The sequence below is a fragment of the Chlorocebus sabaeus genome, chromosome 20, assembly GCF_047675955.1.
Source record: "Chlorocebus sabaeus isolate Y175 chromosome 20, mChlSab1.0.hap1, whole genome shotgun sequence".
NCBI lineage: Eukaryota > Metazoa > Chordata > Mammalia > Primates > Cercopithecidae > Chlorocebus > Chlorocebus sabaeus.
Window position 1 is genome coordinate 16,426,784 of NC_132923.1, and position 17,360 is coordinate 16,444,143.

At 40.1% G+C, this 17,360-nt stretch overlaps 1 protein-coding gene across 18 annotated transcripts in view; it reads right to left on the reverse strand.

Annotated features, from left to right (window-relative positions):
- LOC103224084 (myomegalin) overlaps positions 1 to 14,026 on the reverse strand; it is a 219,153-nt gene extending 205,127 nt beyond the window's left edge. For 3 of the 18 annotated variants that reach the window (XM_073008038.1, XM_037997367.2, XM_073008037.1), the window contains exon 1: positions 13,322 to 13,858. In XM_073008038.1, the coding sequence (XP_072864139.1) occupies positions 13,322 to 13,761 (440 nt within the window). In that variant the 5' untranslated portion in view covers positions 13,762 to 13,858. Of the gene's footprint in view, positions 1 to 13,321 lie in introns of all 18 variants that reach the window. The other 15 variants (XM_037997368.2, XM_073008043.1, XM_073008044.1 and 12 more) reach the window with 9 other exon arrangements.
- Positions 14,027 to 17,360: the final 3,334 nt, after the last annotated feature.

A 17,360-nucleotide genomic window follows, 5' to 3' on the forward strand; every position in this document is an offset into this window, starting at 1 on the left:
ACTCATGACTCTAAAACAAAGATCTGTGTCTGCCAGACTCTTCTTTAAAACCTTCCATAGGCCGGGCGCGGTGGCTCAAGCCTGTAATCCCAGCACATTGGGAGGCCGAGACGGACGGATCACGAGGTCAGGAGATCGAGACCATCCTGACTAACCCGGTGAAACCCCGTCTCTACTGAAAAATACAAAAAAACTTGCTGGGCGAGGTGGCGGGCGCCTGTAGTCCCAGCTACTCGGGAGGCTGAGGCAGGAGAATGGCGTGAACCCGGGAGGCGGAGCTTGCAGTGAGCTGAGATCCGGACACTGCACTCCAGCCTGGGCGACAGAGCCAGACTCTGTCTCCAAAAAAAAAAAAAAAAAACTCCACACTGTCTATCAAAAATAAAAGCCAACCACCTCCGTGTCTTAGTTGAAATGACAGAACACAAAAGTTTCTCAGAATGATTTATAAATGCAACCCTTTCTTTAATATGGAGGTTCTTTCACCCTGCTGTACATGAGAAAAGCTGTAGTGCACTTAGAGAACACTGATGCTAAGACCTCAATCTGAAAAAGTCTGGTTTAATTGGTCTGGAATTAAGCCTTTACATCACCTTTTTAAAGACCTCCCCCGGATAATTCTACTATGTAGTCAGGGTTGAAAACTACTAATTTATAACATGGCTAGGAAGACACTTCTACTTCCAGACAGCATGCGGTAATAGGGTTCGTATTCATTCCCCTTCACCCCTGACAGGAATTACTAAAAAATAGGACAAGATATATAAAATAATTATTTTCAGACACTGGATATCAGACAACATAGTAAAGTTATTCAAGAGAAGAAAGAAACAAGCAAAGTAAGCCACACAACTATCCTATTTAACTGCCCAGGAGCTCACAGGTGGTAATAGCAGAGAGGGAATCCAGGCAGAGCCTGGTGATCTTCCTGAGTTGAAAAGATAATGCTGGGATTTGAGAAGGCCAAGGCAGCTAGAGTTCATGGTGAAGAGTACCAAAAAGAAGAGAAAATTCCAGAGATCTGTGGAGAGTCTTCCTGAATATTCAGCTGAGTATTGATCGGTGTATCAGAAAACTACCAAGGCTGGGGTAAGAACCACACAAGAGAATCAGATTAAACAATCCTTTTGACTCACACAAGGCTGGAAGTAGTTTCTTTCATCATCTACTAAAGTGGGAAAAGCCTCATAATTAACAGGATATTGGGTAGAGTACTCAGAAAGGTATCACCCAAGTAATGGGGAAAATTAATCATCTTTAAAAAGCTTCTTGGGTTTCCCCATAATGAAACTTAAAAACAAGATCAAGAAGGATCTGTTTCCAACTAACTTAACTGTGACCCAGAATAAAGCTCAATAATATTTACGGGAATACAAAACTATCTAACACCCAATATGTAAAATGTTCAATGTGTGGCATCAAATCAAAATATTACCAGGTGTGCAAAGAAGCAGGAAACAGTACTCAAAATGAAGAGAAAAATCAATTACTAGAAACATACTCAGAACTGAACAAATGTTAGAATTGTTATTATAGTATTTCAAATGTTCAAGAAAGTAGAACAGATTGATCAAGTGAAGTAAAATATTAATACATGGGCTAGGCACAGTGGCTCACACCTGTAATCCCAGCACTTTGGGAGGCCGAGGCAGGCAGATCACCTGAGGTCAGAAGTTTGAGACCAGCCTGGCCAACATGGTGAAACCCCATCTCTACTAAAAATACAAAAATTAGCTGGGCGTGGTGGTGGGTGCCTATAATCCCAGCTACTCGGGAGGCTGAGACAGGAGAATTGCTTGTACCCGGGAGGCAGAGATTACAGGTAGCAGTAAGCTGAGATTGCAACATTGACAAGAGTGAAACTGTCTCAAAAAAAAGAAAAAAAAATTAATACATGAAAGTTACACACTTCTAGAGATGAAAAAGACAATATCTGAGATGAAGAATACACTGGATGGAATTAACAATGAATTAGACACTGTAGACAAAAAAGTTAGTGAACTTAAAGACATAGGAATAAAAATGATCCAAAAATAAAACAAGAGAAAGGAGACAAAAAGTGAACAGAGCATCAGTGATCAATGGGAACAATTTAAATGACCTAATATATATATAATTGAAGTCCCCAAAAGAAAGGAGTTATAAAGGGCAACAAAAAATTTTTGAAAAAATCATGGCTGAAAATTGTCCAAGTATAATGAAAACTGTAAACACACAGATCCAGCAAGCATAACAAACCCAAAACACAAGAAACATGAAAATAACCACACCTAGGCACATTTTAATGAAATTGCTTAAGATCAGCGATAAAGAGAAAAATTTCTAACTATTCAGGAGAAAAAAAAACCATTATAGAGAGGAACAAGGATAAGAATGACAGCATAATTTGAAAATTAAAAGACAACAGAGAAGCCGCGCGCAGTGGCTCACGCCCGTAATCCCAGCACTTTGGGAGGCTGAGGAGGGCAGATCACCTGAGGTCAGGAGTTCGAGACCAGCCTGACGAACATGGAGAAACCCCATCTCTACTAAAAATACAAAATTGGCTGGGCGTGGTGGTGCATGCCTGCAATCCCAGCTACTCAGGAGGCTGAGGCAGGAGAATCACTTGAACCAGGGAGGTGGAGGTTGCAGTGAGCGGAGATGGCAACACTGCACTCTAGCCTGGGCAACGACAGTGAAACTCTGTCTCAGAAAAAAACAAAACAAAACAAAAAGACAACAGAGCAACACCTTTAAAGAGCTGAAGGGAAAAAAGAGCAGTCACCTGGAATTCTATAACCAGCAGAGTAGGTTTCTTGTGCGTACAACCCGTGTAGTCACACAGGGCTTTGCACTCAGAAGGACTGTGCTTTGTTTAATGCTCTGTTGTTGATTACTTGAAATTCTTTTTTTTTTTTTTTTTTTTGAGATGGAGTCTCGCTTTGTCGCCCAGGCTGGAGTGCAGTGGCACCATCTCGGCTCACTGCAAGCTCCGCCTCCTGGGTTCAGGGCATTCTCCTGCCTCAGCCTCCGAGTAGCTGGGACTACAGGCTCGCACCACCACGCCCGGCTAATTTTTTGTATTTTTAGTAGAGACGGAATTTCACCGTGTTAGCCAGGAGGTCTCGATCTCCTGACCTCATGATCCACCCGCCTCGGCCTCCCAAAGTGCTGGGATTACAGGCGTGAGCCACCGCGTCTGGCTGAAATTCTTAATAATATTTGAACAGAGGGGTCTACATTTTCATTTTGCATTGAGCCCCACAAAGTAGGTAATCAGTCCTAATAACCAGCAAGAATGTCTTTCAAACATGAAGGTGAAATAAAGACTTTTTCGCATACAAAAGCCAAAAGAATTTTCCCACCAGCAGATCTGCACAAGAATAAGAAGGATTAAAGAAATTATTTCAGGCAGAAGGAAAATGATACCAGATGAAAATCTAGATTTAAACAAACTAATGAAGAATACTGGAAATGGTAAATATGTCAGTAAATATGAAACTTTAAAAATATCTTTCACATCACTAATGAGTAAGGAAATGCAAATCAAAGCCACAATGATATTTCACTTTACACCCATTAGGATGGCAATTATTTTAAAAAACAGAAACAGAAAATAACAGTGTTCATGAAGATATGGGGAAACTGAAACCCTCGTACACTGTTGGTGGGAATGTAAAATGGTGCAGTTGCTGTAGAGAACAGTATGGTCGTTTCAAAAAAGTAAATATAGAATTACCATATATGCAACAATCCCCCTTCTTTTGCAACCCAAAAGAATTGAAAACAGGGACACAAACAGACATTTGTACATCTATATCTGTTGCAGCATTGTTCACAGTGGCAAAAGGTGGAAACAATTGAAATTTCCATCAACAGATGAATGGATTAATAAAATGTTGTATAAACATACAATGGAATATTATTTGGCCCTTTAAAAGGTACATAATTATAAGCCTGGGCAACGAAGTGAGACCCCATCTCTACAAAAAATACCAAAAAAATTGCTTGCAATCCCAGCTATTTGGGAGGCCAATGTGGGAAGATTGACTGAGCCCAGGAAGTCAAAGCTGCATTGAGCCATGATTGTGCCATTGCACTCCAGCCTGGATGACAGAGTTAAGACTCTATCTCACACACAAAAAAGTATGTAATTACAACACAGGCTACAACATGGATGACCCTGAAAGAGATTATGCTAAGTGAAATAAGCTGGATGCAAAACAACAAATATATGATTCCACTTATATAAGATGGCTACAGTAATCAAATTCATAGAGCCAGAAAGTAGAATAGTGGTTACCAGGAGGTAGGGGAGAGAGAATGGGTAGCTATTGTTTAATGGATTCAGAGTTTCAGTTTGGGAAAAAGAGAAAATTCTGGAGATGGATGGTGGTACTTGTTGCATAATAATATGGATGTACTTAATGCAACTACTGAACTGTACACTTAAAATGGTTAAACTGGTAAATTTGTGGGGGAAGAAGAGTTTACTTAGCTCTTTTATTTATTTATTTATTTTTAGACAGAGTCTCACTGTGGCCAGGCTGGAGTGCAGTGGTCCAATCTCGGCTCATTACAACCTCCAACTCCCTGGTTCGCGCCATTCTCCTGCCTCAGCCTCCCAAGTAGCTGGGACTACAAGTGCCCACTGCCATGCCCAGCTAATTTTTGTATTTTTACTAGAGACAGCGTTTTACCGTGCTGGCCAGGATGGTCTCTATCTCCTGACCTTGTGATCCGCCCACCTTGGCCTCCCAAAGTGCTGGGATTACAGGCGTGACCACTGTGCCTGGCCTATTTAGTTCTATCTATTCATTTATGCAATGATGGTCTCAGCAGTAGGTAACAGAAATATAACCTTATATTTAAAATTCATTTTTCATTTTGAAATGTTTGGGTCTTTGTCTCTTCTTTCTACTTTATTATATTTATTTATTTGTTCATTTATTTTTAACAGTGGTGGATCTGAGATCTACCTTACTGTTTTAAATACTTAACTCCGACCAAATAGAAGATAAATAAAAATTGTATTCCCTTACTTTTCTCTAAGGCCATACTGGTATAACTAGAATTGGCTCTTTAGAATTTAGGTATCATTTATAGTAAGCTGGAGATCTGATCACAGAATGATACATGTAAGAAAGTTATAGCACAAAAAAATGCACAGATATTTTTAAAAGGACAAATTTCAGGACACTTTCCATCTGAGTTCATAAGAAAGTCCTCTTGAGTATCCTTCAAAGTTAAAACGCTCTTCCCTTCAAGTTCATGAAAATATTAGGATTCATAGAACACAGTGGTCACTGGTGACACGGCCCATGGTAGCTGAATTAGATTGAGTATAAATGAAGTCTTCACATATTAGCGAAGAGGTTAACAGAAGAAAGGCCAGGAAGCCACTTGAAACTCATGTCCATGGAAGGCCAAATGAAGTTGATTTAACTGTTCCATTAGAAAGATATTATCCCACTGCTTAGCCCTCAAAGTGCTCATACTGCTACTTTCCTTCTTTATACCACCAGTTCTGGGAGCAAACCTCCTGGAAAAATGGAAGTATAGACTGTAAACACAAAACTGTGGGGACAGCAAAGGGGCTCTGATGCTCTAGTTGTGTCTAGATACTGTCAAATGTCCCTTGTGATGCACAATTGCCCTTAGTTGAGAACCACTAACCAAAATAAATTAAATAATATGTCGTGTTCATGCATCAGAAGACCCAATATTGTTAAGATATCAACTCTCTATAAGTTGATCTATAGACTCAATGCAACCCCAATCAAATAGTCCACTGGCTTTTTGTCTATAGTTACAAGTGAATTCTGAAATGTATATGGAAATGCAAAGTACCTAACACAATGAAAACGATTTTGAATAAGAAGAATGAAGTTCAAGAATTTAACTACATGATTTCAAGACATGTAAAGCTATTTCAAGACATGTAAAGCTACTGTAACCAAGTCAGTGTGGTATTGGTCTAAAGATAGATAAGGGAGGCTGAGGCAGGAGAATTGCTTGAACCCAGGAGGTGAAGTTGCAGTCAGCCGAGATCGCACCACTGCACTCCAGCCTGGGCGACAGAGTTAGACTCCGTCTCAAAAAAAGAAAAAGAAAAAAAAAAAAAGATAGATAAATAAATCAGTCAAACAAAATAGAAACCCAGATACAAATAATTACATACATTTCAACAAAGGTGCTAAAGCAATTAAATGGAGAAATGATAGTGCCCTTAACAAACAGTGTCAGAACAACTGTACATCTACATTCGAAAAGAAAAAAAAACCTTGATCACCATATACAAAAGTAAACTCAAATGAATCATAGGCCTAAATGTAAAAATGCAAAACTATAAAACTTCTAGAAAAAAATAGAATATTTTTATAATCTGGATTAAGCAATGATTTCTTAGATATATCATTAAAAGCAAAACCATAAAAATTAAAAGCAAAACCAAAAAAAAATGATAATGTTTATTTACCGCAGCAAAATTTTAAAATGTCTGGTCTTCAAAAGACAGCGTTACTAAAATGGAAAGACAATCTGCACAGTGCGAGAACATATTTGCAAAGAACATATATAATAAAACTTGTATTTAGAATATGAAACCCAATGAACTCAGTGAAACCCAAACAACTCAATGGAAAACGGGCAAGAGATTTCAACAGACACTTCACCAAAAATATGTAGATAATAATCAAGCACATGAAAAAGAAAGCTCAATATCATTAATCATTAGGGAAATTTAAATTAAAAAAAATAAGATTTTACACCCACTAGAATGGCTATAATAAAAAAGATGTACAGTAACGAGTATTGGGAAGGATGTGGATAAATGAGTACCTTCATACATTGCTAGTGGGAATGTAAAAGGTATAACCCTTTTGGAAAACAATTTGGCAGTCTCTTTAAAAGCATGCCTAGTGTTATATGCCCTGAGAAATGTACCCAAGAGAAATGAAAGACGTGCACAAATAATTATAGCAACTTTATTTGTAATAGCCATAAAACTGGAAACAACCAAATGAATGGTGAATTAATAAAGTGTAGCACATTCATGCAATGAAATACTACTCAGCAACAAAAGAAAATGAACTACTGATACCCACAACAGCATAGATAAGTTTCAAAATAATTATGCTGAGTGAAAGAAGCCAGATAACAACAAAGAGTAGATACTATATGATTCCATTTGTACGAAATTCTGGGAAATGCAAAGTAACATATAATGACAAAAGCAGAGGGGTGGGAAGCAGGAATTGAAAAAGGGCAGAAGGAAACTTTTTGGGATGATGGATGAGTTTGTCATCTTGATTGTAGGGATGATTTCACAGGTATATACATATGCTGAAATTTCAAATTGCACACTTTAAATTTACCCAGTTTATTGTATGTCAATTATATCTCAATAAAGCTGTAGAGCAGCAATAACAAAGAGATGGCTAGACAAGCATATTACAGTAGTTGAAGTCTGATGTTAGAAACTCATTGAATCTTCTCTGAAGTCTTTGTCCTCTGCAGTTGTCTGCAGGTTTCAGGCTATCCACCTACACAGAACGTGCAATCTGCTGGGCTTCAAAAGCACACATTGAGGCAGATGGCCAACAGCTGAAAATTCACTTAATTTCCTTTTTTAAATAGTTATATACTTGAAAAAGGATCGACTTTGAATTAAATCCTCACAGAAAATTTCTATCACAGCATGGGATTCACTTCAATAAAGCATCTTCCCAGCATCATAAATCAGCTTGTGTCCTTCTGGCAAAATTTGCTTCCCACTCAACCTGGCTTTGTTATCTGGTCAAGCCAGACAAAAATTCACCTCCTGTGTAAAGCTGTCTCTGATCATCTGCCTTTTTTAATTTTTAATTTTTTTATTTTTTATTTTTATTTTTTGAGATGGAGTCTCACTCTGCCACCCAGGCTGGAGTGCAGTGGTGCGATCTCGGCTCACTGCAACCTCCATCTCCCTGGTTCAAGCGATCCTCCTGCTTCAGCCTCCTGAGTAGCTGGGATTACAGGCACACCGCCACGCCCAGCTAATTTTTTTTGGATTTTCAATAGACATGGAGTTTTGCCATGTTGACCAGACTGATCTCGAACTCCTGACCTCAAGTGATCCGCCTGCCTCGGCCTTCCAAAGTGCTGGGATTAACAGGCATGAGCCACTGTGCCCGGCCTCATCTGCCTTTTAGCACCATAGAGAGGTACCATTAACCACCTGGTTTATATTGCCAGCATGTAGGGGCTGTAATATGGTACCCCAGCCCCACCTCCCTACCCCCATCATTCTTTTTTCCTTAACAAAATAAGCTTGCCACTTAGAATTTAAACTTTACAATTAAGATAAACTGATTTAGAGAATAAATGGAGACACTTGAAACAGTCACAAGGATCCCCAAACCAGACTATAACCTGACTGAAAGTATTAGCATATCAGAGACAGAAAAAGAGGTGTACCTAAGAAGGGAGGATAATCATCAGTGGACACTTACTGTCCAGGAAAAAGAATCCATGTGTACCCCTTGATGCTCTGAAGCTATCAAATTATTTGAAATTTAGAATCCACTATTTAATTCCTCTTGCTCTAGATTCAAGTTTCAAAAACAACCTTTAGGCTATAATTTGGCTCTCAAATGTGGCACATATACCAAGAGATATTTTGCTGGGATCATAAAAGAGAGTCTAGTTCCCTAAGATGTTAAAATTCTCATTATAAATTAATAATTTGTTATTCTGGGTTTATAGAGTAGTCCTGTGACTTATCAGTTTAAAAAACAGTCTTGGCTGGGCGCAGTGACTCATGCCTTTAGTCTCAGCACTTTGGGAGGGTGGGGTGGGAGGATTGCTTGAAGCCAGGAGTTTGAGACCAGCCTGGCAACATAGCAAGACTCCATCTCTACACAAAATAATTTTTAAAAAGTAGCCAGAAATGGTGGTACACAACTATGATCTCAGCTACTTGGGAGGCCAAGGCAAGAGGATCCTTTGAGCCCAGGAGTTGGAGGCTGCAGGGAGCTATGATTGCGCCACTTCACTCCAACCTAGGCAACACAGTGAGACTCCATCTCTTAAAAAAAAAAAAAAAGAAAGAAAGAAAAAGAAAAAGAAAAGAAATAGACTTAACAAGTTAAAGACCGATTTATACACTAACACTAATTAAACCTCTAACACTATAGCTAAAATTGTTAAGTTTTTTAAAGAATGCTAAACTGGGGAATTGATTTTTAAATGAAGGGAAAAGTAGCACTAACCTCAGTCAAGTTGCTGTAACTGTTTCATTTGGGAACTGTGAAATTTTATAAAAACATTTCAAGATTTATCATTACATCAATGAAGATGAATATAGGTGTACTTTGTCAGATGAGTAACTATTAAGGAAAACATGAATGCTTGCTATCTATTTTCACAATTAAACCACAATTTAGAAGATCAAATTCTAACCCTACAAACTTCTTTTAACCAAAGACAGGGAGAAAAGTCATACTCTTGTGATAAGGAGTCATAATTCATTTTAAATTCTGCAGGATTAATGCTGCTTTCCACATGAAAAGAATTCACCCTGTGTATGTCAAGTGATTAAGGAGCCTTGGAATTATAAACACACATTCAGATTAATTTTTTTGTTCTAAGCTTTAAATAAAATTTCAAAGTATTTTATAAAATAATTAACATCCCATATACTTTTTTAAAAAAAGTAATTATGTCTATAAAAGTAATTTGTATAAGGTAATAAAAATTTTACTTTATAAAAAATCAAACAGCAAATACTTTTTGCTTAATTATTTCTTAGGAGCAGTAATTTATTATGGGTTTCTTAGAAGACATGTGATTCATCAAAAAGCTTAAACACCATGATCAAGTGAGCTTCATCCCTGGGATGCAAGGTTGGTTCAGCATACACAGATCAATAAACGTAATCCAGCATATAAACAGAACCAAAGACAAAAACCACATGATTATCTCAATAGATGCAGAAAAGGCCTTTGACAAAATTCAACAGCCCTTCATGCTAAAAACGCTCAATAAATTCGGTATTGATGGAATGTATCTCAAAATAATAAGAGCTATTTAGGACAAACCCACAGCCAATATCATACGGAATGGGTAAAAACTGGAAGCATTCCCTTTGAAAACTGGCACAAGACAGGGATGCCCTCTCTCACCACTCCTATTCAACATAGTGTTGGAAGCTCTGGCTAGGGCAATCAGGCAAGAGAAAGAAATCAAGGGGATTCAGTTAGGAAAAGAAGAAGTCAAATTGTCCCTGTTTGCAGATGACATGATTGTATATTTAGAAAACCCCATCATCTCAGCCCAAAATCTCCTTAAGCTGATAAGCAACTTCAGCAAAGTCTTAGGATACAAAATCAATGTGCAAAAATCACAAGCATTCTTATACACCAGTAACAAACAAACAGAGAGCCAAATCATGAATGAACTTCCATTCACAATTGCTTCAAAGAGAATAAAATACCTAGGAATCCAACTTACAAGGGATGTAAAGGACCTCTTCAAGTAGAACTACAAACCACTGCTCAGTGAAATAAAAGAGGACACAAACAAATGGAAGAACATACCATGCTCATGGATAGGAAGAATCAATATCGTGAAAATAGCCATACTGCCCAAGGTAATTTATAGATTCAATGCCATCCCCATGAAGCTACCAATGACTTTCTTCACAGAATTGGAAAAAACTGCTTTAAAGTTCATATGGAACCAAAAAAGAGCCCACATTGCCAAGACAATCGTAAGTCAAAAGAACAAAGCTGGAGGCATCACGCTACCTGACTTCAAACTATACTACAAGGCTACAGTAACCAAAACAGCATGGTACTGGTACCAAAACAGAGATACAGACCAATGGAACAGAACGGAGCCCTGAGAAATAATACCACACATCTACAGTCATCTGATCTTTGACAAACCTGAGAAAAACAAGAAATGGGGAAAGGATTCCCTATTTAATAAATGGTGCTGGGAAAATTGGCTAGCCATAAGTAGAAAGCTGAAACTGGTTCCTTTCCTTACTCCTTACACGAAAATTAATTCAAGATAGATTAGAGACTTAAATGTTAGACCTAAAATCATAAAAACTCTAGAAGAAAACCTAGGTAATACCATTCAGGACATAGGCATGGGCAAGGACTTCATGTCTAAAACACCAAAAGCAACGGCAACAAAAGCCAAAATTGACAAATGGGATCTAATTAAATTAAAGAGCTTCTGCACAGCAAAAGAAACTACCATCAGAGTGAACAGGCAACCTAGAGAATGGGAGAAAATTTTTGCAATCTACTCATCTGACAAAGGGCTAATATCCAGAACCCACAAAGAACTCAAACAAATTTACAAGAAAAAAACAACCCCATCAAAAAGTGGGCAAAGGATATGAACAGACATTTCTCAAAAGAAGATATGCATGCAGCCAATAGACACATGAAAAAATGCTCATCATCACTATCAGAGAAATGCAAATCAAAACCACAATGAGATACCATCTCACACCAGTTAGAATGGCAATCATTAAAAGGTCAGGAAACAACAGGTGCTGGAGAGGATGTGGAGAAATAGGAACACTTTTACACTGTTGGTGGGACTGTAAACTAGTTCAACCATTGTGGAAGACAGTGTGGCAATTCCTCAAGGATCTAGAAGTAGAAATACCATTTGACCCAGCCATCCCATTACTGGGGATATACCCAAAGGATTATAAATCATGCTGCTATAAAGACACATGCACACGTATGTTTATTGCGGCACTATTCACAATAGCAAAGATGTGGAATCAACCCAAATGTCCATCAGTGACAGACTGGATTAAGAAAATGTGGCACATATACACCATGGAATACTATGCAGCCATAAAAAAGGATGAGTTTGTGTCCTTTGTAGGGACATGGATGCAGCTGGAAACCATCATTCTCAGCAAACTATCACAAGAACAGAAAACCAAACACCACATGTTCTCACTCATAGGTGGGAACTGAACAATGAGATCACTTGGACTCGGGAAGGGGAACATCACACACCGGGGCCTATTATGGGGAGGGAGGAGCGGGGAGGGATGGCATTGGGAGTTATACCTGATGTAAATGACGAGTTGATGGGTGCAACACACCAATATGGCACAAGTATACATATGTAACAAACCTGCACGTTGTGCACATGTACCCTAGAACTTAAAGTATAATAATAAAAAAAAGACATGTGATTTATTTAAGCACTATTAACTGAATGTCTGAGTCTGTTTTCTGACATAAACAGTGGATAGTGTTATGAAAAAATAAAATTGTCAGTGAATATGCTAAATGTCATAGTTCACAAGTACAGCTATCCGGAACATAGAATACAGATCCAATGACTATTTAGTTTTATAATTAGCACCGTTTTAATCCAAATTCCAATTTTATGCACAGGAAACTGAGGCCTACAGAAATGAAGTAACTTTTTACAGACCCATTAGCTCAGAGGCTGGAACCACTATTGCCTGGTAGTTTGAAATGAGTACTACCTTCCATGAAATAAAAAGCTAAAAATGCTGTGATGAGGACATGTTTTTTTCTAGAAAGGCTGCAGCACAATCTATCTCTTCTCCCAAAAATCGTATGTATGACAGATTTTTATGTTACTGCTACTACATGAAGAAATTGAGCCTAATCTGTTCGGTCTTCCAGGCCAAAGCAAAGGAAAGGATTGATTTTAGATGGTGCTTGTCCTGCATGGCCTCCATCCAGCCATCAGGCAGGGCTCCAGCTCTGCAGGGGAAGAGAGGTAGCCCAGGAAGAGGCAATCACCACCCGCCCCACCCTGCAATCTGTATCTAAGAGAAATAACCCTGAAAAGAAGAGGTATAAGAGAAGGCAGCGTGTGCTTTCGTCCGGGTGCATTTCCTGGTCCTTCATCTTCCATGACCATCTCTGATGTTTCCATCCTGGTATAGCCTTCTGAGCCATGTATTCATCTCTCCTTTGGCTCAGTCTAACAGACACAGCCTGCAGTTTCACCTCCATCAACACAGAAAATGTCTATGCCTCAAGCAAAGACCTTGAGACAGAGACCAAGCTTCCCACGCTTTAGCCCTTCCAGGGGCACACCTTTATTTCTGGGCAACTCAACACTGTCCCTCCTCCTCCTGCCTCCACCACGGGCCCCATTACCTCCCTAACCTTCTCCAAGCAGTAGTCACTCAGCGCCAACCCCTCTCAGGCGTCGGGATCTCCAGCCCGGGGCCCCAGCCCTCCGCGCGGTTCTCCTGCCCACCGCACCGTGCGTTGCCTCCCCCATCACGTTCCTCAGCCTCCGGGGCTCCAGAGGCAGGAGCTGGCCATGCTCTCACCTCATCCAGGGTGCGGCCGCCGCGGCTGCTTCTTCCTCCTCGGCTGCCGCTGCCCAGCTCCCGGCTGGCTCCGGGCGCCGTCTTTCCCGGCTCGGGGGATGCCGCGGGGACTGAGGGGTTCGCGTCGCGTCCCCGGAACCGTAAGGCGCGTGGTGAGCCCGGCGGGACGCGCGACAGCAGCAGCCCAACTCGTATCGGCGGCGGCAGCAGGACCCGCTGTCTGTCCCCTTCATGGATTTCCTGGGCCTGGCCACCTCAGTCTTAGCTACGGTTCCTGCTTGTTTTCCTGGTGTCTTCCGGGACTGCCAGGGCGCATCCTCTGGGCCTGGCTGAGCATTCCCGTCAGTTCCCTGGGCCTCCTCCGCGGCTGCCCCTGCCACCTGCTCCGCCCAGATTGCTTTGGTCCTTCTCCCGCAGACACACTCACTGCCTTTCATCATCTGTCATCTCCCCATTCTCTCTCCACCCACTGCCTCATTCCCAGATCCCACTCCGTTTCTTCCTTTCTATCCGCTCCAGTGTCACCTTCCCTTTATTTCTAACCTCAAAGAAGTTTCTCCTTTTCTGCCTCTCAATAGTTTCTCTGGCTTCATCCTCCTCCCCGCGCCCCCGTATCAGTCATCCTTTCATAATTTATCCAGTTTTTCCTATCCTATTAGCTCCAAAGAATCATTACTGCAGGTTGTTGGCTAGCCTCTTTTCTTCCTCTCTGTTTCTCTCTCTTTCCTAAAATCTTTTCCTTTCAATTTTCCCTTTAGTTTTTCAATTGTAAAAACTTTCTCCCAAACAACCTAAATTTTCATTTCAGTTGAGACTGATTTCAGTTTTCCATGAACTCATAGTAAAGCATATATAGCTCGGTATCCACCATAAACCAAGAAAGTGTTTTAACCTTTTTTTGAAGTTGATTAGTTAAATAAATTATCTAGTAAATATTCATTCCGAAAATCCAGTTCTTATATCCAACATATGTCTTTGAAAGCAGAGACTAGTTTGCTTTTGCATCTATCGAAGCAAAATGTTTCTGCAACACTATTGCATATAGCAAAAGGTCAGCAGGGGAGGGGGAGCAAGGTTTATCTTTGTAGTTGGGCACTGTGGATCTCAAGGTTCATAGGCAATAGCTATTATTGTTGACTGACTGAATGCCATCAAAGCTGAATTCATCTCAGCTCATCCTTCCTTACAAATCTGTTGCTAGGTTCTGTGTTTTAACCCCAGCCCTATCTACCCAGCTGCTCAATCCTCAAACTAGAAGTTGTAAGGGACTTATTTCTCCCTTACCCATCTCATCCAGTCATTAATTCTACTTCTTTACTCTCTCTCTCTCTCTATATATACACACACACACATACATATACACATATATATACACACATACACACACACACACACACACACACATATATATATATACTCTTTTTTTTTTTTTTTTTTTGAAATGGAGTCTTGCTCTATCACCCAGGCTGAAGTGCAGTGGCATGATCTCAGCTCACTGCAAGCTCTGCCTCCCGGGTTCATGCCATTCTCCTGCCTCAGCCTCCCACGTAGCTGGGACTACAGGTGCCCGCCACCATGCTTGGCTAATTTTTTTTCTTTTTTTCTTTTTTTTGTATTTTTAGTGAAGACGGGGTTTCATCGTGTTAGCCAGGATGGTCTCGATCTCCTGACCTCGTGATCCACCTGCCTCGGCCTCCCAAAGTGCTGGGATTACAGGCGTGAGCCGCTGCACCCGGCCTCTTTACTGTATTTTTAAATGGTTTTTTTCTATCATGATTCCAGCTGCCTCCAGAAAATGGAATTTTCAGGTATCTCATCATTCTTTCTTTTATTTTTTAATTTTTTTTCTTTTTTTTTTTTTTTTCTTTGAGATGGAGTCTCACTCTGTCACTCAGAGGGCTGGAGTGCAGTGGCGCGATCTCGGCCTACAGCAACCTCTGCCTCCTGGGTTCAAGCGATTCTGCTGCCTCAATCTCCTGAATAGCTGGGATTACAGGCATCTGCCACCACGCCCGGCTAATTTTTGTATTTTTAGTAGAGATGCGGTTACACCATGTTGGTCAGGCTGGTCTCGAACTGCTGACCTCAAGTGATCCTCCCATCTCAGCCTCGCAAAGTGCTGAGATTACAGGCGTGAGCCACTCACCTGGCCCATTATTTCTTTTAAGCCTCCTAACTTAAGCTTTATCTTTACCTCACCTTATCTTTGTCCAATCTGTCTTATCTGGGCTCTTTATCTAACAACTTCTACCAGAAAATTCTTAATTATCTCTTCTTGTTTTTGTATCTTCTTCCTCTCCCTTTCCATTAGCTTTATCCCCAGCCCACAAACATGTTTAACTCTCCTCATCCCTAAAACAAAGTCCTTCCCTCTCTACCTATCACCATATCTCTCACTTCCCTTCACATCCAATTTGCTTAATATATTGTATTCATTTGATTTCTACACTTTCTAACTTCCCAATCATTCTTTACCAGATTTTCTGCAATGAGGCTTCTAATCCTATTGCTTAATTTAACTAAAGGTATTCTCTGAGAGGTCCTGGTGAATTTCATGTCAGGCATAGGTAGGCAATGCCAGATCAGTTGCCCCTAGTTTCTTTCCCCCCAACAAAGGAATTCAGATCTAAGAAAAAAACAAACAAAAACTTGTGGTATCAAGGTCACCACATTGCACTGCACTTAACCGCCATTTAACCTATATAAATAGTACCTTACCCACTGAAGCCTGCACAACTATATACAATGGCCTTGAGCGGTAGGGCTAAACTCGGGTTCATGTGGTTTATCCAAATGCAGGCTGAAAAGGAATCCCCATTATATGACTCCAGATTTATAAATTACCTAGTTTTGATTATGGCCTTAGATTTTAGAGATTCAGACTTTGGTTTTGCCCAGAGACACGTGGTAGATTTTATCTAATACACAAATTAAAAGGAATGGGGCTCCATAACTTATAGAGAATATGCCATCTTTTGTAGTTGTGACAGATAAACAGTTCAGTGAAGTTACTGCAAGCCCATAGCATTCATTACTGCTATGAAGTACTGAGACCTCCAACTCCAGCCAACATGGAGTAGTATATATCAAACTAAACCTCCACTTCAGGGGGAAAGTGGGATAAAATATATATAAATATTTACATATTTGTATATGTGTGTGTGTGTGTATATATATATATAGTCATGAACTTCATAACAAAGTTTTTTTTTTTTTTTTTTTTTTGAGACGGAGTCTTGCTCTGTCCCCCTGGCTGGAGTGCAGTGGCGTGATCTCGGCTCAGTGCAAGCTCTGCCTCCCAGGTTCCTGCCATTCTCCTGCCTCAGCCTCCCAAGTAGCTGGGACTACAGGCACCCACCACCGCACCTGGCTAATTTTTTGTATTTTTAGTAGAGACGGGGTTTCACCATGGTCTCGATCTCCTGACCTTGTGATCCGCCCGCCTTGGCCTCCCAAAGTGCTGGGATTACAGGCGTGAGCCACCGCGCCCGGCCATAACAAAGTTTTGATCAACGACAGACTGCCTATGCAACTGGTGGTCCCATAAGATTATAATATCATATTTTTGCTATACCTTTTCCATGTTTAGATGCACAAATACCTACCACGGAGTTAAAATTGCCTGCAATATTTAGTACAGTACCATGCGGTACAGGTTTGCAGCCAAGGAGCAATAGGCTAGGAGTGTAGTAGGCTATACCATCTAGGTTTGTGTAAATATATTCTGAATGTTCATACAACAATAAAATTGTCTAATGATGCATTTCTCAGAATGTATCCCTGTCATTAATAATGCATTTATACATATACAGATGGTCCCCAACTTACAATAGTTTGACTTAAATTTTTTTGACTTTACAATGGTGTGAAAGTGACAAACAGTAGAAACTGTACTTTGAATACCCATAGAACCACTCTATTTTTCATTTTCAGTACAGTATTCAACAAATTACATAATCAATACTTTATTATAAAATAGGCTTTGCACTAGAAAATTTTGCCCAACTGTAGGCTAACATAAGTGTTCTGAGCACATTTA